We start from the raw sequence: 27938 nt of genomic DNA, 5'->3' as shown, positions 1-27938 counted from the left end.
GTGGAAAGTGTTTGTCAGTTCTATGAGATGCAGACATTGTCTCCCCCTCCTCTTCTCCTCTTTTTCTCTCTTCCACCTTCCTCTGTCTGTGTTTCCTGCTCTCTGTCAGCCACTTATTGCTTTTGTGTGTTTATTTCGTTCATCTCATTTATGTCTCTCTCTCTGCCAACGCTGTTACTACACTTTTTCTGCCCACTTCCCCTCTTCTCTATTTTTCTCTCTTCCTACTAAGTCCGTACCACCTGGAAGTTTTTACAGTCCTATGGAAACATTTGAGTTTGGAACAGGAATACCTGTTGTTTTATGCATGAATGAGCGTGTGAGTTCATTCTTATGCTGTTATACAATAACTTCGTAGGGACACAGATGTATATGTATATGTGTAAGTGTTCCTCAATGTGTGTGTGTGTGTGGCTACCACTCAGGGGCATATGGAGGAGAGGAAACAGGAAATGCCAGATGTGCATCAGCCTGACCTCTTGGTAGCTGGGGAACAGGAGTGAAGACTAGGGGTACCTCCACTGCCGTCACATGATCCGTTCATCATGAATGGCGCGCCTGGTGCAAAGTCAAAGGCTGTGTTTGGATTTTTCAAAGAAAAACAATCTTTTTCTTTTTCCTTGCAGAAAGCAAAGCCAAAGAATATTAAATGGTGCCCATAGCTCTGATTTGAGGGTTCAAGCCCAAAACTGCCAAGGACAACACCTGGGTGAGAGAGTTTAAATTAAGGTCGACCACACACAAACAAGCTGAAATGTTGACTTGTTGAACAATTCAAGCAACATAAGTGGAAAAGTGCTGTGGAAAACAATAGACCTTCACATAAATGCTTGTCACATTTTCTTTGGAAAGCGTGTATTAGCTGCCACCACACAATTTAGGCAGCTTAATGTCATTATCAAAGCTGCGACCTTGCATTTAGGAGATGGCTGTGGAAAAATGTCTGAAAAGATTCACCCGTTGCTGTCGTTTCCTAATACAGGATGATGAGATGGAAAAGTCACGCTGTTTGTTTAGGGGGAATCAGTTATTAACCTCGGCCAGTGTGACCAAGCCTCCGTCTCTGTACAGCAGATGAGTCGCCTGGCTGGGGTTTGTTTGTTCTGGCAGATAAAATATATACAATCTAATAATTCAGCAGTCTTTTCCAGTTATGTAACAACCATCAGAACTAGAGGGAGAACAAATATAAAACCTCAGGATCCCAGAGAACCTAAAGAGCCTTTTGGTCTTGTTCCCCTCCTCCTCCTCTACATCCCTCCTCCTCCTTTTCTTTTTTTTGGACTAGACCCCATCCTCCTCTCTCCTCTTTCCCCATTCACTCTCCTCTGCCTCTTCTCTCCCTTTCCTCAAAATCCTTTCATCTCATCCCCCTTCTCACTTCATTCTTTCTTGGTTCTTGTATCCGCTCGCTCTCCTCCCTTTCCTTATCTTCTCCTTGCTGCTACTCCTCCACCCCCACTTCTCTTTCTGTCTTATTATTTGGGCTTCCAAGTCAACGATCTCTCCCCAAGCACTCTGGCTTTTACCCCAAACTTCCCACTCTTGGTCTGTTTATTCTATCATTCAGCCTGGTTGACCCCTCCTCCTGCTCAGACAGCCACGCCTCCAGAGACACATTCCAGAAATGTAATTGATAGAACAGACAAAACTTCTCCTTTCCACCATACTGCACTTCCAATTCCCCACTTTCACATTAATCTACTTACAGTACCTCCAAGCTGCTCTATCTCCCAACTCAAAGACCTCTAATGGAACATACAGATCTCTTGACTCTATACTCCTCACCTCCTAGGTCATAGCCTACTTTCTATTTCCTTGACTGCTAGCCACTTGCCACATATCATTACTGGCTCTGATATTTTCTCAACTCTGCTTCCAAACAGCTGAAAGCTGAAAACAGCAAAAAGCCTCTCCAAATCACTTCAAACACTAATTCTTTTTTTTAACATCCCAATATCTGTTCTTGATTTGGCCACTAAATCTTGTGTATTTGGATTGATAATACACTTTATGCACTTTTCTCTGTGACCTGCATTTAATAAAAAAGTGATGCAGAGCCTGTAATTAGTCACAGCAGTGCTTTCAGCTAAATGTTAGCTAACATCAGCATGCTTAGATGCTCATATTGACAGTTCTAACATGCTGATGTGCAGCAGGCATAATGTTTGCCACATTCGCCATCTTAGTTTTAGTGTTAGCACACTAACACTTGCTAAAATCAAGGTAAGGCTAAGGTGGATGGGAATTCGGGGAAAACCAGGTCGAAAATAACGTGCCCTGAGAGAGGTTTGAGAGCGGCTGTCACAGCTGTCAATCATGTCGTCATACCCCCTTTTTATGTTGTCAAATAACTGATTAAAAACAAACTTATCTGAAAAATGAGCCTTTGGACAAACATCAGTGTGAAGAACAACCTAAAATGACAGAAATCATCTTTGGGAAAAATTTATTTGACGTGTACTTTGATTTTTTAGTTTGGCTCCGCTAACATGGAAGAGGTGGGATTTATGACCTATACTGCAACCAGTCACCAGAGGGCAATCAAAATATTTGGCTTCACTTTTGGGAAGCTGTCATGTCGTCCATATTTATATACAGTCAATGCATGCAACACTTACCAGAACTGTGAAAAATTGCACGTCATATTTTTGCTGAGTTTTTCCTGAAAAGCTGTTTTCGATCACAGTAAATAAATTCACTCAAGCGGTACATTTCTTTGGATAACATATTGTGTTTATTGTTTCATGTGTCATAGTCATAATCATTTGACAGATTATTTAGTACTTTAACACATCCTGAAGTTTGACATGTCAGAGTTTTTCAGTATAGAAGCAAGTCAGGTTTAAATGTCAGGAGTCATTGTCAGGATGATTTTAACAGCTGTTTCTTTCATTCCTCTACAGTAACAACAAGCTTAAAACAAATTATATTTAACTGTAAATCATTAAATATTGATTCGAAGCAGGAATTTAAGGAAATGTGATGTGTTAATGGGCTGATCTACATAGGTCTGAAAAAAAAATCCAAAAGTGCATCATTGATTGTTAGGCCCCATGTTCTAAAAATGAAATTTAATCATTTTTATTAAGATAAAAGACATAATATGTTTGCAATTAACAAGGACATTGTCAGACATTTTTAATAATAAACAAGAATAATATAAACAATTCAAGTTTATACTGTTGCATTACTATTGACCCACCCATGTGTTACTTTCGCCCTGACTGATGGGGTCAAAAGTAACAATGTGCAACTTCTGTTCAAAGTCAAATTATACCAAAGTTGTTCCACATTTGTACAAAATAGCACCTGGTATTAATAGAACACACATGTGAGTTGTTGATCACAATGAAGATTAGTTTCTGTCTGTAATGTTATCTTTTAAAATTATCATCCCAGTTCTCCCCTATTCTTGTATTTGGTCATAATAACAAATGACAAATTTATGACCTGATGATGGCCCTAGATAAAAAGTTAGGGGATCAGCAAAGTTATTAGACTTCATCCTTTTGGGACCATGAATGTCTGTGCTAGTCGATCTGGTAAAAGTTGAGATATTTCACAGGATAAGTGAAAACTCGGACCTGCTGGTGGCGCTCCAGGAAAAGTGAGAGGATCACCAAAGTCAGTAGGCTTCCTCCTCTGGGCACCAAGAATGTTTTTACTAATTTCATGTTACTCCATCCATCAGTTGTTAAGATATTTCCGTTATAACAATTTAACAGTTTAGAACCGAAGTGGTTGAGTGTATAGCTTGTATAAAGCATGTGTTTGAATCTATGGAAGGACAAACTGTATGCTTTACATACCAACATATTGTGGAGAAAAGGCTCTGCATACTTGGGTATTTCATGATAAAGTTTAGCTTTCAGTCACTAGACTTTCCTTCTGGGCAAACGTTTGACAAAATGGGATCCTGAAGAAGGTCTAGCAAACAAAAGACTGAAATAATAAGTGTGATCTCTGGACCAGCAGGATAAATCTGGCTGGTGAAAGAGCAGCACTCGCCCCTCTCTGACCTCCTTTACTACCACAGAGGTGCCCTTGGCCACTTGGGCTCATAACCTCCAACAGCTCCAGGGGAGCTGCACAGTGGCCAACAGATGTGTGTTCCTGAAAAAGAGAGCACTCCTTTCAGTGAACCTTCTCTGAATAAATAAGATTAGATAAAATAAAAACATGTATTTGTGGCATGGGTGAAGTGATCTTCTCAAAAACATGCCAGCATATTATCATTTTCATACAAGAATTTGTTACAAAATGAAACAAATATAACCACTTTTAACTATCACTTTTTTTAATTTCAATAAATGTGTTAAATATATAAAAAAATATATGACAATACATTAACAGTATATAAAAATGAGGTGAATATTGATCGGTTAATTGTATGTCAAAACTTCCAAATATGTAACTAAATGTGCGTCCACATATTATAATGGCATGTATGGAAAATATATGTCTGTTCTTTATTTCTAGATGAGAGTTTGTGGCAATCTGGAAAGTATTTTTTTTTTTTAAAGTGTCATACTTTTCTTGCCTCTGCTTTGATAATTAGAAGAAAACTTCCTTTTCTGGATTGCTGCTCGTCCTACGGTCACCGAACGGCCACACTGATGTGAAGGAAAAACTGCATTGTTATTTGTTTTGGATCAGTGATGTGCAGACCCACACCACTCAGGCCTGTTGAAGCTCTTGTGCCATATCAAATACAGCAGGACACGTCAGTTCATTCTTCCAAACCGCTGGTGTCTTATGTCACGCACACGGCCACACACACACACACACACACACACAAACAAACACACACACGCACACACACTGAAGCAATTAGCTGCGGCCTTGTGGTCAAATAATGGAGTGTAGACATTCCTGGTGATTTCTGTGGAGTGGAGGAAAAAGACGATACTTTTATCCACTTCTTCTACAAGGTCCATATGTTTCATTTTTTATAGCAGACGTGCATGCCCTCCTTCCATACCCAGACTGTCAACAAAACTTCACCACAAATATCTAAGCACACTATGGTCGCTGTCCAAATTGTTCGAATCCAGAAGCAATACATCTCTGCCAGTTAAAGTCTACAGTTACTGAAACCATGAACTTAAAATGTTTGGACGCTAGACGTAGACTGGTTGGTAACCCTGCATCACAGCTGTGTGCTAAGTAGCTAATATGTCTATGTGTCACTTGGTGTTTATTGCTTGTTTCTTGCTTTCCAGCCATGATCTTCTTCCTTCAAGCTCAGTTTCACTTCTATTCACACCTACGAGTTGCCCAATCCAAACACAGCCTCCTACCATTGTCCCATGAGCAGCTCCAGTGGAACAACTTCAGATTTTGAGACTGTGAACTAGCAACCATTTATGAGCAGGGATGAGTTACAGGAAATCTAATGTATTTCTTCATTTATGTACCTGAAAAATGAGGCCTAAGTTACAAGAACACTCCCACTGCATTCTTTAAACAAATGGCAAATGGAAACCTCTATGAAAATACCATTGTGAGCAGCTGCTAAAGAATCTGCACTTAGCAGTCACATGGAAAAATTAAAGCAAACATGGTATCTGATGGAAACTGAAGTGACTAAGCGGGTAGAGAAGGAAAAATTGGCTAATAAAGGCTCATGTGACGATACCGTGTGAGCAGCTGGACTGCCGTGTGAGTCTGCTGCACATAAAGGATCACACATGTATAAACAAACCTCAGAAAAACAGAAACTCTGCTAGAGAATCACCAGAAAACTGTTAAGGTTTTAAAAAACTGCTGAGAAGCAGAAGGGGAGACGGAGAGAGCACTGGGAGAGGATCATTCCTGACAGATTATTCCTTTACCAGATGATAGGCTCAGCTTTTCCATTGACACAGCCATGCACACACACACACACACAGACATCTCACACTTCTTTGTAGTGTCTTTCATGATACAGTCGTATTTCTCCAGAGATGGAGCCATTTGTGTGTGTTTGTGTGTGTGTGTGTGTATTAGTGCGTGTGTAATGCTAAATGCATTAACAGTGGGAAGAAAGCATGACGACTCCACAAGAAAAGGGGGCAGGACGCAAAGCCTCTACAGAGCAACAGAGACAGGCAGGCGTCTGATGTGTCGGACCTTTGAGATAAGTCTGACTTCTCTCCGCATCATTTCTTCCACTCTCCTCCTATTGAGATTTCACATTTTGTACTCCGTATCTACATCCCTCAATGACCTGGCCCAGTTTTTACTGTGTGCTGCTCAAAAAACAGCTACTCTTAAAATAAAAGTCTGAGTCAGCATCAGCAAAACAAGGTTAATTACTCCCTAACCACAATGCTAAAAAATCTTCTGGAGGCCAAATCTGTGCAGGGAAGTTAAAAAACAGCCATGTCTTTTGTTTCCTCTCTATATTACTCTGCTGTCTTCATCTCACATTCCTCACTCTTGTGAGGCAGCAGCCACCTTGCAGTCTCAGAGGACGGCTGCCAAATCGGAGGTTGTTAAGATTTTTATCTCTATGTAATTCTTTGGGAGAAACACTGGGGAGGTAAATAGGTAATACAGTTGCTTCTTGCAAAAACTGCTGTCAGGCTTGATCCGGCGGAGCAAAGTCCCTTAAATCCCCAAATGCTCTGCAGCCAGCAGCTGAAGACTTTGTTGTACTGGAAAGATCCCAAGCATGACTGAGTTGGAATTTATGAGAGTGAGAGCATGAGAAATCAGCTGTCTATCCTTGAATAAATTTAGATTTGAAAGAAAAAAAAAGAAAAAAACATAAGCCCCTTTAAATCTTTTCCGAAATTAGACAGCAGCGAGGAGAAAATAAATCTTAGTTTATGACTGGAGGGTAGTTGGTTTTAAAAGTAACTGGGGATTGATGCCATTTCTCGGTCCAAACCTGTAGATACATCAAGTTCAAATTCAAGTTTTCTGGTTCCAAATATAAAACATACCGCTGAAATGAAGATTATTTTCTCTCAGGATGAGGGTGTGAAAACCGAGCGTTTGAGTGCATCAAAAGGACATGGAGTGAAATTAAACACACATGTAAGTATGGTTGAGATGTGTGCACATCTACAGGGGTAAATGTGAAAATACTTTGTCTTCCTTGGTTTTGGTTGTAAAGAAAAGTTTTAATGAATAGCTCATCAGTCTGTCTCATAAATCATCTGACACAATCTTTCACTGGTGACCCTTTACCTTTTTCCACTGACCCTGAATGACTTCACTTCTCTCCTCTTCTCTCCTCTTCTCTCCTCTGCCTCAACTCTGCCACTTCACATTCTTTTCTTCCCAGGGGTAACACTAACGTTTCCCCCCATCATCCCCTTCCATCTTTCCTTTTCTGTTCTCATATTTTCTCTCTTTTCCTCTCCTCTCCTCTCCTCTCTTCTTCTCTCTTCTTCTCTCTTCTTCTCTCCTCCCCTCCCCTCCCCTCCCCTTTCCTCCCCTCTTCTCTTCTCTTCTCTTCTCTTCTCTTCTCTTCTCTTCTCTTCTCTTCTCTTCTCTTCTCTTCTCTTCTCTTCTCATGTCTCCTGGCATTGCTCTTGTTACTTCTGGCTATACCCCCTTTTTCGCCCTCCTCTTTCACTATTTTCTGTACAAGTCTGACTTTCATAACCTTACTTGTCCCGATAATCTGACTTTACATAGCTGTCTCTCTCCACTTTGGCTCCTTTTTTATGTTTGTTGGCCACAGTGTCGATGTTTTTGTCTGTCTCTGTCTGCATACTGTATGTGTCTCTCTCTACTTCTGCTGTCTCCTCCTTCCCCTTTCTCTCATTCTCTTTCACAGTTCATCTGTTTTTCTCTGCCACATACACATACAGACACACACGAAGACACACACACACACACACACACACACACACACACACACACACACACCTCTCTTTCGCTCTCTCAGCCAGGGAGAGTTGTACTGGTGTTGAGTTTCAATACAGAAGGAAATATTTTCAACCATGCAGGAAATGTCTGAACTGCTAGAATCGTTCTCTTCTTCATACACATACACACACGCGCGCACACACACACGCACACACACACACACACACACACATATATATAAATGCACGAATGCCCACACTCCTTATAAAAATACTTTTTTATTTGAAAGCCCAACACACAATGAAATCCACAGTAAAAAGAGTAGCTTTAAGGGGAGTAAGAGGAGAGTCATCTTATTTAATCTAGCACACAGATGCTGGAGGGGGAGCCAGGCTGCAGACGGGAATGGCACCATAGAAGAAGTGGTCTGTCAGTGGGAAGAGGAGCACCAGAAACAGCAGCACTCCCATCAAATATGAGAACAGTAGAGCTGATCGTTGAGGGTGTTGGAGGGCAGAGCTGATGTCAGGCAGGCCCTGGCTGTTACAGAATGAATGGCATAGAACTGGACCCACAACATGACCTATTGAAAGAAAAAATAAGAGATTTAATGAGGTGGGGTTTTTTTTGAGGTGAGTATGTTAGCCAGTAAGAGTGGTGTTCACTCCACATCTCACCAGTTCTCATGAATATAAAGGCAGTAAAGGCACCAAACACAGTTGTGTATAAGAACTGCATCCCTGCAACAGAGGAGCACAAAGAACAATGACAAAAGGTGCCACATTGGTAACCTAAAACCAGTATTTCTACTATGTCCATTTAATAATCCTGCAAAGCTGATTATGTATTACACGTTATGTATTACATAAACTAGGTTTTAGATATAGACTTTGACTTTGGTGCATAAGTAAGATTTTAAAGGCAAACATTAATTCATACAGATATGAGTCATGTACTAAAATGTTGTTCACAATGTTAAAGGACAGGTTCATAATTTTTAAAGTCTGTCTTAAAACAATAGTCAGGTACTCAAATGAACACTGAAATAGGTTTTTCTTGCCATCATCATTCCTCCTTGTTCATACTGTCCATTAGAAGGGCCAAAATCCACAAGCCTCCTTCTGTGCAAAAATGTATTTAAGAGTTTATCTGAAGCTAATATGAAGCTTCAGCTGTCCAAATGAGTCAAATCAAGAAGATATTTTTCAATGCTACAATCTTTTTAGTGCCAAAGTTCCTCTTTTTGTTACTATACTTCCACCACAGCTCAAAAGGAAACACTGTCTGAGGAAACACAAAGAGGGAATTTAATGCTAAAAAGACTTAAAATGTGGCAGATATCCACTTGATATGATTAATTCAGACAGTTGAAGCCTCATATAAGCTTCAGATACACTTTTAAATGCATTTTTGTACAAAATGACTGTGTGGACACACTGTAGATTTTGGCCCCCATCACTTACACTGAAAGTACATTCGAATGGGATCTTTTAACAGCTAGTATGAACAAGAGGAGTGATTACCGCAAAGAAAACCTCTTTCAGTGTTAATCTGGGCACCTGATTATTGATTTAAGACAGACTTGAAAAATTGTGAACCTATCCATTAACTATGTGTTCAGTCCCTGAATTATTTATGTATTATTATATTTTACCTAACTTAAGTTAAATTCTTGAAGTATTGTAATTTGATTTATTTGAGGAGGGGTTTGTAAATCAACTGACCTGCCACCAAGAGGATGACACTCATACTATCCTTGTGGAGGCGCCGTTGCTCTATGATGTGGTGGAAATGGGCTACAACAATGAAACACATAAAATAGTCAAGCTTTTTGGTGAACAGTTAGCATGTCATTCAAAATAATGTAGCACCTTCTAAGATGAACTTCTGCAAAACAACCAAAAAGGTTTAATTACTTCCAAAGTTCATTCACACGTTATATCATTCATTAATGTGTTATAATGTTGACATGATCCTAATATTGACTATGAAGGTGTTAATTTTTTGAAAATCTGGTTGTCATACCAACACCGAAGAACAGCGGTGCCATGAAGATGGCAGCTGTGGGTCCTGTGCAGGGCACCAGCATGGGCAGCATGGCCCCTCTGAACACCAGCTCCTCTGTCACTGGCGCCACCACCTGGTTCCTGAGCCACACTACGTCTCCCATACACAACCTCCATGACTGAACATCTGGGAAAATTAAGTCAAGACATTATGATGGCATACACATCAAATGCATGCAAGCACACATGCGAAACTCCCCAACTCCAGTTCATGTAACATGACATCTAAGTACACATAGACACAAACACAGGCATGATTAACTCACCCAGCGCGGACTGCAGTTCCCCGGTGAGACCTTTGGGGTTGTCCATGGCAGAATGAATCAGGGGACCAAGATAAAATACCTGATGTGTAGAACAAAATCAATTGAATAACCTCCAGAGAGAGTACATAAAAAAAGATTAAAGCAGAGGATCTAGAAACTACAAGGCACATTTTATAGTTTGTGGTTTAAAAATGCTCATGGGATATTCCTGCAAATTTCAGAGATTTAATGCAGGTTGTAAAGGCGCACTGTATAGTATTTGGAGCGGAAAATGAATCTCTGAGATGTCAAAACTGCATTAGTATAGCATAAATAAAATGTTATAAGAGGGAAACAGGATGTACAGTATACTGCTTAGCTGTGGCATCTTCATTCCTGAACACTTTTATATTCTCAGGTTGACTTTACTTCCAACTGGTTAAGTAAATTATGTCTTTTTCATTTTTTTTTTAAATTTCATGAGAAGGCTGGATATGAGGCTTTTATTCTGTTCTTTGTCCTTTTTTTTTGTATCTAAGACAATCTGTGCTGCATTGTGATACCTATTATGAAATATATGGTCAAATTCTTGTAATTTTAACAAAGAACTCATTCTCTAATAAAGGTTGGTAGGGACAGAAACAGCTTTTTCTCTTCCAGGTTTAATCTGGGTTGAATCTTTTCAGACTTACCATGGTTAGTAGCAGTGGAAATATGGCTGCAGGAATGAAACCCTCCAAACGAACTCCCATCAACGCCCACACAGACTGATCGACCTTGAGGGGCAGAATGCAGCTTTTTAAACATCATTTTTACCTTTCAGTGATTATAAAGTTAAGCCATTGAGTGATCCCATGTGCTAAACCTCACAGGACACCATTTATACAGTGAACATGTCCCTAGGAGTGAGGACACTGTCCTTCACTTGGACAGTCAGGGTTCACTCCCCTCTGTAAAATGTCCTTGAGGGAGATAATGAATCCCTTTCAGCTCCAGGGTGCTGTATTTTGACTGACTGACCTTTGACCTCCTACTTTCAAAAGTGCTGCTTTACACTGAGGATGGATGATGGTGAGTAACATCAAATCACCAGTTCAAGTATGTTTTGCAAACCCCTATATACTGAGCTACATTCATGTAATTGTCTCTCACTCTGTTTTGCTAGTGCTATTGCTGTATGCTGTGTTTGTAGATCATACTGGCAATGAGTATATATAGTACCAGTCAAAAGTTTGGATACACGTTCTCATGGGAAAGTTTGTCCAAACTTTTGACCGATACTGTATGCTGTACATTACCTGCTCTGCTCTGTAATATTCACTGGACAAACCCTGCTGAAAAGATTTGTTAGATTTATCGGTAGTCAGTCTTTTGTGTGGAACACAAACTGGGCTCATTCCAGCTCAAACCATTAAACAAATAATTCATCAACTTACAAGTATTATATGTGTATCCAAGTCATTGTTGTACAAGAACTACTAAAAACATGTCAGTGATCCACAGCATTGCACTGGGTAACATGTTCCTTCACATTAGTTTGTTTAGAAATGGCTCCAAAGACTAATAACTGATCACTTTTTCAGTGTCCAGAGAGTAGTTCATTGTACAGCAGATGCCACTGCACATGTAACTAGCTTGTGTTATATATCACAACCTCTTGACTTTGTAATACATTGTAATACATACATTTCACAAAGAACTTTAGTAGAAAGTCAAGCTAATGAACCTCTGTAAATGGAATTGCCTTCCCACGCAGTAGTGAGTAGTGAGCAGTAGTGTCTGCTGTACATAGAACTACTCTCCAGAGACTGAAAATGTGATCACTGTTATTATTCCCTCTAATCAAACTCTTTGGTGCAAAGGTGTGACTCATTGACGTGGTTTTAATAGTTTTTGGACAACAATGGAAGTCTACGGCACAGAGGAATAAGATATATTAATCTTTGGATATACACACAATACTTGTAAGTAGGATGAGTTCATTGTTGGTTTGGCTCTGCACATGAGATTTGCTGACAATAAGAAAAATATAGCCAAATCATTTAATGCTCTGTCATTTGTTAAGATATTGTTTTCTGCCTTTGAACCTGAAAATTTATGTGAGGTTAGTGTGATAAACACTACCACATAAACCTGTTGTTTCTTATTCATGTTCTGCAGTTAATAATGTACAGCTGGAGAAGTGAAGGAGGCAGATGCAGAGAATGGCATGTTTTATCCACGTGTACTCACCCTGACATCAGCCCAGTGTATCCATGCCTTCACCACTGCAGGTGACAGAGCAGAGACCAGCAGCACACTGGCACAGCGGTGTTTTATCACACTGGGATGGTCCCTGCACACACAGAAACACACACACACATAGAGTAGCAGTTGATAAACCCAGTATAACAGCACAGTCTCAGGACTACTGGTGAGTTGTGTACCTGGGTAAGCTGCTTCTCCAGACGTACAAACTTCCAACATACAGACAGGCGAGCAAAAAGCAGCCAAGCACACATACCCAGCACCTTGTGTGGGCATGCTCCACCTGCTCTATCGGGTCATGTTCTGGTTCCAGCATGACAAAAGTGAACGCTTGCAATTGGAGCTTCAACAGGTTCCTTAGGTGAGCTACGGCTAGCGCAGCAGCACAGGTTCATCATGCTCTGGGTTAGCTTGGTCCAATCTGACAATCCAGATTAGCAGATCCCAACGAAGAGATCTGTGCTGCACAGGCAAGCTGATTAGCTCTAATACTACCAGGGGGACACATACACAGGTGCTCATGTACGTAACACACACACACACACACACACACACACACACACACACACACACATGCAAGCACATGGACACAAAAGACCACCTGTAAAATAAATCCTATCAAACACAAAAGCCTTGAAATAAATACTTTCCAAGCTTGTAATGTTCAGTATTATTTGACTTTCTTTTAGAGGGGTCCTGATTCTCCTGCAGTCTTTTCTATTACTTTATCATCCTCTGCCTTTGATGCATCTTATTTAGGAGGTGTGAGGCACCACAGCACAGCCTTGGGGAATGAAATACTTGTCTAGTTAATTTTTCTGTGTAGGACACACACTGAGGTCAACCTGCATGTACAGCAGACACATTTATACCGAGACACTTTAAACCCATCTTCATTAATCAGTGCTTGCTGGTACCTGGCTTGAAAGAACACTTGCTCCCTGACAAGGAATCAAACCTGAGCTGCAGCAGTGAGAGTGCTGAATCCTAACCACTAGACCACCACTGACTTGTGACCAGTATGTGTTGATAAAGGAAAACATTATAGAAAAATGTTGAAATAAAACAGAGTAGACTATCAAAGTATCAAAAAGTACTGGGCTACGAGGTATTTATTGGGGAGAATAAATTATATTTTTGGTTCTTTGACAGTACAAAATTATATCCTTGAGGAAATTCAGGCCACTGATTTTCATTAGCGAAGATTCTACAGTGATTTATCTAATTACGACATTTTACCATTTGTGGAAAACTAACAAATGCTATCTTTCTATTTTGTGACCCCTTCTTATCAAAGTTGTACCTTGATACTGTGTAACTGGATACTGTGTAATCATTTCATTTTACTACTTAGTCCTATGGCCCTACTTTACACAATTGTTTGATTTGCCTGAACTAATCCAAGCCAGTTTGGGGAAGTATTGGTCTGGGCTCTGGGTAAAAGAACATTGACACGTTTTGTTTACACTTATTTACACTTACTTACAAATATATTAAGATCAACATCACAAAGGTTGTGTTTGTTGCAGGGACTGTTCATGATGTTGTGTCCAAAGCATCATTGTGTACTTTAAGATGATGATTCAAATATGACAAATGTAAGCAACAAACTCATATTTATTTTTCTTCAACACATTTTTCAATACCTTTCATCATATCTTCACCACATAAATATAGACAGCAACATCAGGTATACAGTGCGTGATGGGTATACAGTAGTGACGTGAAGCAGAGTACCACTTTACCAACAGTCCACCTCAAAAAGCATGCATACAGTAGTCAAACAACACAGAAATGAGGAAACAGGTTCATTTCTGTGACTCGAGCTGGCATCAACACCACAACCACACATACTGTGGTTGATTCAAGGCACTTAAAATAAAAGCTTTAACCTGGAAAACACCATGAGCAGCCTCTGTGTGCACGCAAGATTGAAGAACACTTTCAACATCTAGCAAAAAAACAATCAAATATGATATTGCAATATGTGGAAATGCTTTTATCATCAAAATATGATGTTGAGGAGGTGTGGGGTCATCTTGAAGTTGAAAGCATGTACAGTACCCTGTACTCACAACATTGTGGGTTTGAGTCCAGCTCACGACTTATAAAATGCTATTCTAAACCTGAAATGTCTTTGCATGTGAACTTCTTTTCGGGGTGGAAATGTCTGAGACAGAAACGTAACACAAACACAAATTTCTCGATGTTGTAATTGTAATTGTAAACTATTTATCGTAAAAGTTACAAGGATCTGGCACATGTTGGCCTGACGTCATGACAAGGGAAACCAGTTCTTTTAAAAAAAAGAAGAAAAACCAGTGTTCAAACAGAACAAACTTAAAGAAGAATCTACACACAAACACACAAAAAAACCATATGTGCAAATAGATGTACAACAATCTGACACATCATTTCAATAAATAAAAATAATACTATTACTTTAAGACAGACTGAAAAGAATGAAACTTTGACACAAACACTTTTAAAGATGACAGTTTGCAGTCCTTATCTCGCAATCAGGGAGGTTTCCTCATGACGGGTGTTTGGTATAAACAGTTCCTCGGAAAAGTAAAGGCACTTAAAAAAACAAAGGGGAAGCTGTTTGTGCTTCTCCCCTCTTCTCACTGTAGCACACATTTGTCTTTGTTGCTGTATTTTCTCCTCCTCATCTCCAGGCCGCGCTCCAAACGCTCATCCTCCTCCAGTGCCCTGCAAACACAAACACATATCAGAATGTAGCACACGTTTATTTTAAGGTGAACATTACTAGGATTAACCTTAAAGTTGAGTTTGCAACTTGGTAATCAAAAAACATAAAATATAAAATATTTTTAGCCTTTTGCTGTCTTGTCATGATTCAGTTTTCAAACAGATGCACACCCACACACTCACCCTCTCTCCTTGGCGTCAATGTCTCTTATGATCTCGTCCCGCTGGTTGACCAAAGACACCAGCTCTTGGAGGAGCAGCTGCTCCCTCTGCTGCTGAGTGGATGACTTCTGCCAGTCTGCAGGACAAAACAGCAGCAATTTACAGATCTAACATATACACAGTTTATCACATTTACTGTTTTCTTGCATTGATCAAAGATTCTACATTGTAATTCACCAATTTACATCAGACACAGTCAGCTACGTATGACTGACGACAGGCCAGACATTGACATCAGGGAAGCTGCAAGGTAGACTGGGCATGTCAGGAATGTGAATGAGAAAACAATTTCACATCTGCAGCCAGGCGCATATCCTCTGTCTGCTCTACTGGTTCTGCTAAGTGGCGAACAGCAGAAATGCTATCTGTGTACTAACCTTCTATTGCCATAATGACACGTAGTTCTCTGGTCAAAAGCTCAAATCTCCTCTCCAGATCCTGCTCCTCTTGCCTGTAGATACAGTCAACAATCAGACAAATAGAGAGAAGTGTGTATGTATATGTGTGTACTGTTTGTGTGTGAGAGGTCTTACAGTAGTTCCAGGTTGTCCTGTCTGCGAATCAGAGCGTTCTTCTTGTTCACCAGAGTGAACCACTCCTGAATCAGTCTCTCCTCTTCATCACGGTCACTTCCTATATGAACCGAAACGGAGAAGACAGTTCAATGTGTGCAGAAAACCTGCACCATCACCCAGTGTGTGTAATACAGGGGATCTTAGGTGGTCTTGCACCACTTAAGGAACAGGTAACACTCAGTGACAACCTCAAAAGAAAATTCTGGGAGGGTCTCAGAAAAGAAGATAATTAATTTCTATTTGCCGGTGTTGTGAAGTTTATTTGCATGTTGAACAGAAAATGACAGTAAACTGGTGTCGCCCTGAACAAATTTGTGCAAACTACATACAGTAGATTGGTATATTAATACATTCATTTTCATATTTGAAAAAGCCTAATTTATGTCTTTAAAGTCCAATAAACATAAACAAATCAATATGCAAAATATGAGTCCTTAAAAACCAAACAAACAAACAAAAACGGGGTCAGACGGGGTCCAGAATTGATTTAGGGATAATAGAAGATAACAAGCAGCTTTGCAGATACAGGTTTGCAAAACTGGACCTGTGCAGGATATTTGTCAGGAGATAGAAAATGTCCGCACATTTTAAAATTGCAAAGTGCAACGTGCATGGACAGCATGTGACCATCTGACTGTCAGAGGTCATTTTGCACACTGCCACCATCACACAGCACCACATTACACCACAACAGCCTCGCTATAGGGCTTGGGCACTTTCCCTGACCAGTTTTTAGTTTGAGGTTATGTATGTTTCACCTTGTTTAAATCATTTCACCTGTTTAGGAGTCACTCACTTGCATCTCGTTCCCTGAATGTTCTTTGTTAATGAGTATGACTCACCTGTTTCCATGAGGCTACGCAGTCGTCTCTCCACCACAGCAGCTCTGCTATCAATGTGCTTCTGCTCCGTCTCCAACGCCGCTATCTCACTCAGCACATACTGACTAGTGTCCTGCAGACACTGACCACAAGCCCCATTACACACACACACACACACACCCACGGACACACACATACACAATCATACATGAACATGCATGAACATACACAAGACAATGATAGAGAGGAAAAAGGGGGATCAAAGGAAAGAGGGAATTGTAGAATAAAGTCAAGGAGGAAGTCAGAAAGAAGAGATGGAAGGGGAAACAAGAAGTAGAAGAAGGTCAAAATATTAGAGAAGTCAAAAGAATGAGAAAATACAGGCTGAATAAAGAATGTTCACTATATCAAGAATGATTTCTTTTATAATGAACTTGTGTGAGAGAATAGAAAATGTGATTTGGTCCTTCTTGCAGCCAATCAGGAAAGAAAAGTCATTTTGTTTTGATGTTTCTTTCATTTGATCTGAGAGTGAGATTTGAAGATAAAGAAAAGAAGTAGAGAAGAGAAAAACTGAAGTGAGAAACATATAACTGACCATTGTTTCCTCTTCTGGTTTTGGAGGCTGAATCTCAGGTGCACTCTGCAACTCTGCACACACAGAGACACACACACAGATACAGATCACATGGTAGGAGAAAAAGAGGAAAGAGAATTGAAGATGGGAAGTTAAATACATATTAAAATGCCAGAGTATTGTCTCTGACAGGCTCAGGCTTCATGAACCCACCTGTCTTATTAGTGTTTTCTGTTGCAGAGTTTGTCTTTGCTTCTTCATCCTGAGGAGGAAAAACATGAAACGTTCACATCACTACCACAAAGCTGACACATAGAAGTGCATGAAAGCTTTTTCTCCAGATGAAAACAGAATTTACTATAACTTTAAGTGTTATTTTAGAAAACTGCATATTGCTGAAGAAAGACAGAAAAAGTATCACCTGTGCCAGCCCAGATTTGACAACCTTTGCGGCAGATCTTGGAGGCGGGACTGGAGTTATTGACTCATCCACTGAAAACAGATGAGAACCACAATCAGAAGAAGAAGAATTCAATTATATTAAATATTTAAGACTTAATAGACATCAATGAAAGTTAAAGTTTGAACAAGGAAACATGAAACAGTATTTATAGAGTTCAACACTCAACAACTAAACTAATCTGCTTCTACAGGACTGTGTGGGTGTGGTGTGATTATATCTGATGGAAAGTGGTTTGGCCACATAAGCAAACAATCCCACAACTGTCATCACATTTTGATTTGAATGTTGCAAACTCCTGATTGGTGCATGAAAATGTGTCACATCCCATTTTTCCAGTCCTGCCCACTTCAAACCAGTCAGAGGAGCACAGACCAAATAGCAAAGACGGAATATCTCAAGTGAAATATGAAAAACTGTTCTAAGCTCGCTCATAGTAAAAAGCTTATTGAGATTAAATTCAAAATTAGAATTATACACTTTGACACAGTCAAAAATGATTTATGACTCATACTTCCATCAAGTGGAAAGTTTATACACATTTCCATTAAATTCAGCTATTTTAGTATCTTTGGGAAGCTTGTGAAACTAACTTGAAACTAACTAGAATCTTAATTAAGGTGCTGTGAAGTTGATTTAATGATTTGTTTATCCTTCCTTCTTGTCTCCTAAGCCCAAATTCTGCTACTTCACATTCTTAAGTTCCCTGGAGACGCACTAATGTTTCCCCTTTCCTCTTTTTTTTTCTCCTGCTCTACAGTCTTTTTTTCTCCATTTTATTATACTTATCTTCTGTTTTTCACATTTATGTGGAATCCAGGATGATTTACTGTATGTAGAATTAAATTAAAAGTGAGTTTGACTTGACAGTTTGTTATGATGAACCCACTAAAGGGTTCATAAGGTTCAAGTGCATGGCTAAAATGAGCCAAAACAGATGGGATGATTTCCTAATATGTGGAAGAAATATATGATAAGACAGTCATTGCAGCTGATACCTTTAACCAGTCGTTTGGTTCTCGGTGGCGGGACGACTAACGTGCTGCATCGTCCTTCTTCTAGACTTACTCCTTCGTTCAGTCTGGCCATGCAGAAGGCGGCAGCATCAACGTTAGTGGGAGCAGGACCAGAGGGGGCGAGGCCATAACTGGACTGGCTGCTGTTGTGCTCTATCTGCAGCACGCTCAATTCCTGGTTGGTGAAGTGCGAGCGGATCTGGCTGAGGTAGGTCATGACTATGAGCCTGTCAGGGACGGACAGAAGAACCATGTCGGATGGCTCCAACAGACGAGAGATGCCCTGGGCCTCGAAACCGTCAAACGCCTAATGTTGTCAGAAGAGAAAGACATCATCAGTATGTATGTATGTCCCAGGACAAGTATGATTTGAAAAAAAACAAAACACTTTTACAGGTTTATTTTAGCCTACAAAGTACAACAGATAACAAAGTTCAGACGATCACAGCAGAATATTTAAAGCCAGTATGTGTAGATTTTTATGTGATTATATAATCTTCTGGATTGTTCTAATGGCATAAGGTTTTGTTTTGAGAAGAATGAGATAATCCTTGCGAGATTAGGCACTCTATGAGCTGCTTTCAGCTTTTCATTCCCAATGTGGCTCTTTCTGCCTACCACAGTGTCTTATTTGATGCTGCATAAACGAAAAAACTGGTGTGCTCAACTCACAGTCTTTAGAGTGTATGGGTTGCGTCCCAAAAATCACAAAAATAACAAATGAAGTTGTCATCACTCACAAATAAGTGTATATCACTTTTTTAATGAGGCGCAGCAGCAAAAAAAAAAAACAGACGTGTTTCAGCCCCTAGGCTTTCCTCAGTGTAAGTGCATGCTGAGGAAGAAAACGTGTCTTTTTGCTGCTGTGCATCATTAAAAAAGGCATGTACACTTATTTGTGAGTGCTGACGGCTTAATTTGTTATTTTTCTTATTTGATACTACCACTGGGCCAGTGGTAGTATTGCTAACGTCAAGTTTTCAAATTTTACACATAGTGGCTTTAAGATGATTTAACATGACATTCATATCATATGACTGACACCCAACTTGACACTATCTGAACTGTCTTTTACCATCTGGTAAAACAATTAGCTACTAGGAGTCAACACCTTGGTATTTGCCTCAATTAAAAAAGAAACATTACTTGGGTGAATTTATTCACAATAGAACTTAATATCAGAATTATTAAAACATTACCAAACAAAAAAGAAGATAAATTCTGGTCTTAAAAGAGCTAGTTATTGACACTGCTGATGGCACAAAATGCACAAAAATGTGAAATTCATTAACATGAGCCTTGTCCTTACCTTCTTGTTGTTGAGCTTGATGTCATGAGGGTCCAACTGGTCAAAATCTCTAATAAGATAAAAGCAGGGTAGAATATAATGAGAACGTACCCACAACAGGTTTATAATATATATTGACCCTCTTAAAATGTTCTCTTTACAATAAGTGTAACAGCAAATGGTGATGTTTAAAATTGAATGCATTCAAAATAGATAATTAGATACAAAACTGGGAAACAAACAAACAAAAGAAAATAAAGAAAGAAATGGCGTACATCTTGTCTGGATGGAAGTGATGCAGGATGGCACAGAAGGCCAGGCCGTTTCTCCAGGAAGTGCTGAAGTTGGTGACCTTTACCCCTTTGTAACCGTTAGTGATGCCCTGACACCACTGGAGCAGCGAGTGGCTGGAGTTCACCAGGGCCTGGTGAAGGAAGAGAGTAGGAAACAAGGTTCAGTTTTTGTCATGTGTGTCTGTGTTTGTTTGTCTGAGTTTAAGGGCACATCAATATTCTGTATATTCACCTCAGTTGCGTCATCCTTCCCATCAGCCTCCTCTCTGACCATTGGAACAGCATCGGGGGTTTTAACGTCAGAGGTTTCTTCCTCTGGTAACGTAGGAAGTCTGGATGTTTTCATGTCACAGTGATGGGGAGGAGTGATGCTACTGTCAGGGACGTCTACTGCTGGCTTTGTGGAGATGTGTGTGTCAGTGTCACTGGCATGTGTGCTGGAGGTTTCTCCGTGTGGCGATGACGGTTTCTTCTTTCCACCATCAGGGAGGTCTGTTGGTTTGCCTTTTAGCCTAAGGGAAGATAAGACATAAAGAAGAGATGACACAGTGATAAACAGAAAGAAAGACTCCGTTTACTGGAAGAAAGGAAATCATCCAAACAGCCAAGTCATCACCAGTGAATCACACTGTAGATGCGAGCGTGAGACATGCAAGCACTTACTTGTTGTTAGAGGGCATGACTGACACACATGCACACAACATTCAAGAAAACAGCAACCTAGATTTGCAGCATGGTTGCTTCAAGCAGGTCTATGCTGTTTGGCAAATTTGAATCACTTCAGAAGCGAGCAGATTCACCAAACAGTTGCCCATGTTGTGTATTTTCTTATTCTTTGGATATTCAGTTCAATATCATATCATACATGCACGCACGTGGCAACAAACTCATATCACCAGAGCTGTTTTTATATCTTTTGTGTTGAAGTCAAAGTCTTTACTGAGTCAAAACTTGATACTTGAATGTATCTTAAGTCATGCTGAATCTTTAGGGAGTCAAATGTTGAAAAAGTCAAGTCTCAAGGCCTCATTATTATGACTTAGGTCCCACTCATGTCTGAAGAGTACAGCTCTGTATATCACACACCCAAAGAAATACAAAGCTTCAGTGCAGCACAGGTTGACAGCCCATGCTGACTTACACATCCTCCTCTCCTTGATTTTGCCCAAGCTCATTGGTCAGTGGCTCTTCTGCCTCAGCCAGTGATACTTCCTGCAGGGCATCAAAGCCCGAGATAATCGAGTGTGGACTGTTATCAACAGGGCCAGCTGGGATGTCTGATTGGTTTGTGGGCTCTGAGGTGTCAGAGTCAATATCGCTGGGGGCAGGGATGAGGCGTTTCATACTGCGCAGGCTGGAGACAGGTGATGTGTCACCTGTCATCACACGAATTTTGTCCAATAAGAACCTCTCCTCATCTTGGAGCTGCTGATCCTTGGTGACATGGTTTAGCTCATGGGTGTGTGTCTGTGTGTTCATTTGTGGACTCTTTGTGGGGTGCGTGTCTTTCTTTAAACTGGGGCTCTCGGAATGGTTCACGTCTTTATCATCCCTTATTTCAAGACTCTTGTGTGAATCTATGGCTATTTTGGCCATTTTTGTCTCATCGTGCATCTTGTCGAGATGTGTGTCGTTGGGTATATTGGTGAGTATGGAGTCAGAGTGTATGGTAGTAGTGTTTGTGCTTGGAGGAAGGGGCCAAGGCACTACAGACGATTGAACAAGTTCATCTTCACTGGCTGCTACCTCCAGGCTGTGACCAGTTTTTGTGACATCATCTCTCTGTCCTTTCATTGGCTGTTTTTGGGCCTCACTGTGTTGGGGAGCAGGTGTTGGACTGATTCCTTCCTCCTGCTTAGATACCAAAGGAGGGTTAGGCTGAGGAAGGCCAGCGGGACTGGTTAGAGAGTGTTGAGATTTGTTTGGCTGATTGGCAGCAGAGCCCTGGGAAAGAGTTTGTTCACTGGAGAGATGTGAGGGGGGACTCTGGGTAACAGCAGTGGATGATTGGCCTGGGCTGAAGACAGAAAGAAGACTTTTAGAGTTGAACGTAAAAAGGCTTAATTGCTTCTGACAACACTGACGAGCAACAGATCCAACTGCAGGGTCCTTGTCATGCTCCTTGTTCATCTCACGCAGCCAGAGCTCCATCTTGTTCAGATCACAAAGATCAGAAAAAAGTCAAGCACAAATGTTTGTTGAGACCAATGTAGGGAGAACTGAGGGTTAAAGAAGGAAACTTGCTTTTACCTGAAATAAAAAATATTCAGAGGTGCTTTTTTTCCCAAAGTCAGCTAATCTAAAGGTTGTCTCAGGGTTTCCAAAGGACTCATCATCCCAATTGTTTTGCTCTATAAATTTGTCAGGACAGAGAACTGGCTATGCAAGCTTAAACCAAACTAGGGGCATAAAATGTGTGACTCATCCAAAGCAAAACACCAATTTTCAACATCCGGCCTCAACTGAACTGCAACATCCAACGACCAAACCAATTACATTCACCCATGCTACAATAATTTACATGCTACTTAGCTGTAATGAGGGCTGAACAAATGCAAAGAGCCTTGCCATACACCAGGATGTCAGCTACATAGCCTTGACAATTATGGACAGAAACATACAGTAGATGCAGATACAGCCAGTTATTCCTCTTTTTCAAGCTGGCTGCACTTCTGTTACACATTTACCCAAATTCTCTTGTCCCCAAGTACAAAGTGACAACAACAGTAATACAGGACAGAACCTTAAGCAGCTGTGCCCCATAACCATTCACCACAATGCTTTCATTCAAGGCAAGACATGAAGAGGAAATTTCCAGTTGCCATTACAAACAGCATGGTGATGATGTTGTTTGGAGGGGCACATATACGACACACATGCCAACACACGACTCTCTCTTGTGAAAGACACGGAAAAGGCCAAACCCACAGTAAATGAGGGGTTCTAATGCTTAGTAATTATCATTTCCCTGCAGATATAATAAGTTAAAGCCTCAGTTATTGGAGGAAGCATACACAAAACACAGGCACAGTCCTTTGATCCACAAGAAACAACAAGCAGATCTCTCTCATATAGCCAACTCCTTCCAGGTTACTTACCTCTCTCTCTCTCTCTCCCTGTTGCTATTTATCACTCTCACCCCCTCTTTACTCACCCTGCTTCCCCTCCCATGTACAGCTCAGCTAGCCAGATGGAGCCGAGATCTTCCTGTCCTCTCTCATACTCCACCTCCTCGTCCTCCTCCTCCTCCTCTCTCAACCACACAGGGATGGCACCTGATTTAATGTTGGATTTGCCATTTTTAACTGATCTCAGGCCAGAATTATCCAGGGACTTTTTAACAGCAATGACAGGGTCCTCTGGTTTATCTGATCTGGAGTGGAGTTTGTTTGTTGCTATAGCGACAGAATCAGCTGGTTTGTTTTCAGCTTTAGAGTCAACTGTATGCATTAATTTGGGATCAGGTTTGCATCCCAAGTCTTCATCATCACCCTGTAGCTCCTCATCATATGCAATATCATCAAATTCTGCCTCCCTCAGTGGCGGCCAGTCATTTGATTGGCTGTCAACCACCTCCTGCTTGTTTTGCACTAATAAAGGGCCAGTAAGTATCTCTTGTCTCTGTTGTGGCTCTTCCCTTTCTTTCTCTTCCTTCTCCCTCTCCTCCCTTTGCTTGTTCTCCAGCTCTTCCCTCTCCTTTTCCAATCTTTTTCTCTCCTCCTTTTCCCTCTCTACCCTGTCTCTCTCCTTCCTCTCTATCTCCTCTTTCTCCTTTTTCAACTTCTCTTGTTCCTGCTTTTCCTTCTCTAACCTTTCTCTCTCTTTCTTCTCTGCTTCTTCTCTCTCTTTCCTCTCTGCTTCCTCTCTCTCTTTCCTCTCCGCTTCTTCTCTCTCTTTCCTCTCCGCTTCTTCTCTCTCTTTCCTCTCTGCTTCTTCTCTCTCTTTCTTCTCTGCTTCTTCTCTCTCTTTCCTCTCTGCTTCTTCTCTTTCTTTCCTCTCTGCTTCTTCTCTCTCTTTCCTCTCTGCTTCTTCTCTCTCTTTCCTCTCTGCTTCCTCTCTCTCCTTTCTCTCTCTTTCCTCCCTCTTGATGTTTTCTATCCTTTCTTTCTCCCTTCTCTCCTGCTCTCTCTCCTTCTCCTGCTCAATGGCTGCAAGTCGCAAACTCTCCACCAGACTTAGCCCGTGTGTCTCCTCTGAGGGTAAGCACTCTGGTTTCAGAGATAAGTCAATCTTAGAGAACTTCTGTTCACTAATTATCTGGTTTTCTGTTGTGTCAGAGAAAGCTGTGGGTGGCGAAATGTCCACACCAATGGGAATCAGCCAATCATCATCTGGCTCAGAGGAATACAGCATCTCTGCATCTGCTTCTTGTAAACATGGCCGATCTTCTTTACTGATAAGGAGGCACGGTTGGTCTGCAGAGGGGTGTGGTTGACCCGCATCAGTTGATCCAGTTGTCTGCAAGATGGAGGCCACTGTCTCATAGCTATGGGACAGACATGAGGGACAGGACAACTCTGAGACAGAGCTCACCCTAAAATGACCCGCATATTGACCGCAACAGGCTTTGAACAATGTGACAGAACGCCAGACAGCATGCTTGATTAAGTGGGTCCTTTTCAGACTTTGTTTTGGTGCCTGTCCAAAGTGCTGTGCGAAAGCACACTGGGAAAATATTTATTGTTGGTTACAGAGAACCACCCTACGCTTAGTTTCCTACCCAACGCACAACATACTCCAGCTTACTGGCATTTACATCATCTCTGGCATGACTATGAAGAGATAAAACATTTTCTTGTGCCATGCAGATGAGAGCTCATACCAGCTCAGAGAATGTTTGCAACAGTTTACTGAGTGATTTATAACCAAATATCCAAAACACTGGGATCAACCAGTGGCACTGATAGGATAATGTGTTTGACATGGTAGATGAAGGATGAAGGATTTTATAGTTTTTATACAGAGCAGTTAATAAACACTAAATTCTTTCAGCACTGCACTGAAGGTTTCCCACGGCCTTAATCATTACAGAACAGAATAACTGTGTAGATGCCATGCAGATGAAGTAATAACTCAAAGGAGATAAAACGTCTCCATAAATAGATAAATTAAATGTCTCAACCAAATAAAATGAATGATGTGTAATTTTAATACTGTAAAAACATACTACAACATTGCCTGTTCATTTTAAATGCATAAGAGACATAACTTTCTAACTGTTAAAAAACTTATTTAATAACTTCTGATGCAATAATGATTATTCAATGATTATAAGTTAAAATGTAATACTATTTTAACAATAACTTGTGATGCAATAACTCTAAACTCCATATTATTATTACGTTACACTATCATCAGTTATTGTTGTGATAAGTTATCCCTCCTCTGAGGTTATATTTGATGATAATGCCTTGTTTTTTGTATTTACTGCATGTTTTCTGCAACATTTACAGGGATATTCATTACCAAGTTATCAACTGGTAGTTACCAATAGCTGGTGGCAATATACAAACTGTAGCTGCTTAACACATAAGCAAACAATCTAATGGACAAGCAGGCAGGGAGACTCACCCTCTGTACAACACCCCCACTACCGCTGACATGAAGCCAGCAGGCCCCTCCGTCTGCTGCTCTGTAACACGTTCATTTGCTTGTGTATGTGCACGTTTGGGGGGACTAGCACACACACACATAAACACACAAAAAAGCAAATTTTTTTCATTTGAACAGCATAGACAGAGGCTGAGATGAAGAGAACAGCATCAGATGAGGTTAATTGCTGCTATCGAGTGAACAATGGTTAGACTACAGCACCACAGAGGAACGTTAGTCAGTATGTGTGCATGTGTGAGTGCGTGTGTGTTTGTATGTGGTGCCTGGCTTGAAAGCAAAAAACAGACACATCATGCTGCAAAGTCTGCAAGGAACCGTCACTGACTCACCCCCCTATTACACCACCCTCCTCCTCCTCCTCCTCCTCCTCCTTCTCCTTCTCATTCTTCTCCTCAGTGCTCTCACTACTTTCCACTCCTGTCTCCGCTGTGGTCTCCTCCACAGTCGCCCACAGCTGCTTTTCGGCCTCGCACACTGGCTCCTTATTGTCGATGAGACTCTCCTGACCACCAGCCATGCTGTCGGCTGGTTTCTCCTCATCTGCTCCCTCCTGTTGGGGTTTTCCTGATGGCTGGAAAAGCGGTTCAGGCCGCAGTGCTGCTTCTGGTTTTGAGGGCAGCAGCGGCTCTAGTGCCAGAGCCATGCGCTCATCGCCTGGTTTGGGGGAAACGTCGAGTGAGGTTGCTGGTTCCACTTTGGGTCCCTCTGGCTCTTTGGGTTCCTCTTCAGCTGGTGGTGCACCGGGTTGAGCAGGGGCTGGGACTATGTGATGCGTTTCTGTGTCTTTTGGCTGGTGCTCCTCAGCTGCATCTTCTGTGTGTGGGCTAGAAGAGAGGAAAAAAACACATGAAAAAGCAAATTTAGATTCGCTACCTACTACATCAATACGAAGCCAGACTATAAGCGAGGCAGACGAACAAACACAGACAGTCAGAAAGAAAGATAAAGCAGAGAAGCAGACAGACAGACGCCCCCTCATCCATCCTTACCCTCTGCACAAAGGTTTTGCACCCTCCTTGGCAGAGATTTTTTCAGGTGTATCTTTCCCACTTCTCCCTTCTAGCACTTTCCACAGAGGATTCTCTGCATCACACAGCCTCTCTGGAGGTGGCACCAGGGTCAAGACCTCTAATGTGATTGGTTTATCCCAAGCAGAGGGCTGAACTGTGGAAGAGCCTGAACGGATGCCAGGTGGAGTACATGGGGCTGATATTTTCTTTTCTGGGACAACAATGTTTGACAATGAACCTTCATTTATGAGAGAACGAGGTTGCCCCATACTGGAATAATGGGGAGAAAAAGAGGTACATCAAAAAGTGTTGAATGGAAATGAGAAAGGGTGAGGAGGAAAGACATAATCAAACAAAACACAAACCAAAAAGATCATTGATAAAGTCTCAGATGAGCAGAGAATCATCACACAATAGCAGAGATAATATAGAAATGTCACTCTAGTGCCGCAATATAGAGCAAAGAAACAAAGGCTGGTGTTTAAATCAGTACTAGTTTTTAAGGCTAATACTGATTGATCGATTGGTTTTATTTGCTGATTAAGAAAGCAGATGGCAGAGAGCAGTCAACACCGACAACACCCAATGTTTTATTTCAGTGCTGTAACTCACCGCTCATTGGAGTTTATGGAGGCAGAGCTTTGTTTAATAACTGATGGAGTGGTCTTCTCTCTGGATTGCGATTGGCTGGGACTTTGGGAGGGCAGCTGCTCAGATGTAACGCTGTTTTTGTCCAGAGGAGGGAAGTGGGGAGCGGTAAGTCGGGGTTGTGTTGCATCTTTAGGTGCAGCGGGGGAGTGTTTGAAACCGAGGGGTGGTGTGAGTGTGGAGCTGGGTGGAGGGACGTCGGTGTGTGTCTCTGGTTGAGAAACTGGCAAAGACGCAGGTGAAACCAGAGTCCTCATCTTCTGCTTGTCCTCATCTGATCTGTTGGCCTCCAGACTGCTCCTTTCTTCCTCCTCCTTCTTTCTTCTTTCCATCTCTTCC

At 41.1% G+C, this 27938-nt stretch overlaps 2 protein-coding genes across 7 annotated transcripts in view; both read right to left on the bottom strand.

Moving 5' to 3' along the window:
• Positions 1-8100: 8100 nt before the first annotated feature.
• On the bottom strand, positions 8101-10981 carry LOC137195024 (CAAX prenyl protease 2-like). The gene is made up of 6 exons (XM_067607104.1): positions 10810-10981; positions 10139-10217; positions 9832-9999; positions 9531-9602; positions 8484-8546; positions 8101-8389 (listed from the first exon to the last, which is right to left on the bottom strand). Exons 1-6 carry the CDS (start codon positions 10867-10869, stop codon positions 8169-8171), a joined length of 663 nt encoding a protein of 220 aa, XP_067463205.1. The 5' UTR covers positions 10870-10981; the 3' UTR covers positions 8101-8168.
• Positions 10982-13963: 2982 nt separating this feature from the next.
• Positions 13964-27938, bottom strand: part of ehbp1l1b (EH domain binding protein 1-like 1b) — a 28666-nt gene continuing 14691 nt past the window's right edge. For 3 of the 6 annotated variants that reach the window (XM_067608426.1, XM_067608425.1, XM_067608429.1), the window contains 15 exons: positions 26271-26765; positions 23483-24814; positions 21470-22345; positions 20561-20840; positions 20311-20459; positions 20057-20105; positions 18730-19054; positions 17693-17763; positions 17485-17533; positions 17293-17345; positions 16716-16836; positions 15832-15931; positions 15676-15749; positions 15260-15374; positions 13964-15076 (listed from right to left, as the gene is read on the bottom strand). In XM_067608426.1, coding sequence (XP_067464527.1) covers positions 14989-15076; positions 15260-15374; positions 15676-15749; positions 15832-15931; positions 16716-16836; positions 17293-17345; positions 17485-17533; positions 17693-17763; positions 18730-19054; positions 20057-20105; positions 20311-20459; positions 20561-20840; positions 21470-22345; positions 23483-24814; positions 26271-26765 — 4177 coding nt within the window. In that variant the 3' untranslated portion in view covers positions 13964-14988. The remainder of the gene's footprint in view (positions 15077-15259; positions 15375-15675; positions 15750-15831; positions 15932-16715; positions 16837-17292; positions 17346-17484; positions 17534-17692; positions 17764-18729; positions 19055-20056; positions 20106-20310; positions 20460-20560; positions 20841-21469; positions 22346-23482; positions 24815-26270; positions 26766-27938) is intronic. The other 3 variants (XM_067608427.1, XM_067608428.1, XM_067608430.1) reach the window with 3 other exon arrangements.

This window comes from Thunnus thynnus, chromosome 13, assembly GCF_963924715.1.
Source record: "Thunnus thynnus chromosome 13, fThuThy2.1, whole genome shotgun sequence".
In the NCBI taxonomy this organism is placed as follows: Eukaryota; Metazoa; Chordata; class Actinopteri; order Scombriformes; family Scombridae; genus Thunnus; species Thunnus thynnus.
Note: the sequence above shows the minus strand (reverse complement) of the source record. Positions and strands in the feature narration are given on the sequence as shown.

Bases quoted from the DNA above. Each gene is read 5' to 3' on its own strand.
- LOC137195024 (XM_067607104.1), bottom strand. From the start codon at position 10,869: ATGGGAGTTCGTTTGGAGGGTTTCATTCCTGCAGCCATATTTCCACTG. The intron at 9,603-9,831 runs GTATGACAACCA...TCATTGTTGTAG, and splicing joins ACCGCTGTTCTTCGGTGTTG to CCCATTTCCACCACATCATA. The intron at 8,547-9,530 runs GTCAGTTGATTT...CCTCTGTTGCAG, and splicing joins TGTCATCCTCTTGGTGGCAG to GGATGCAGTTCTTATACACA.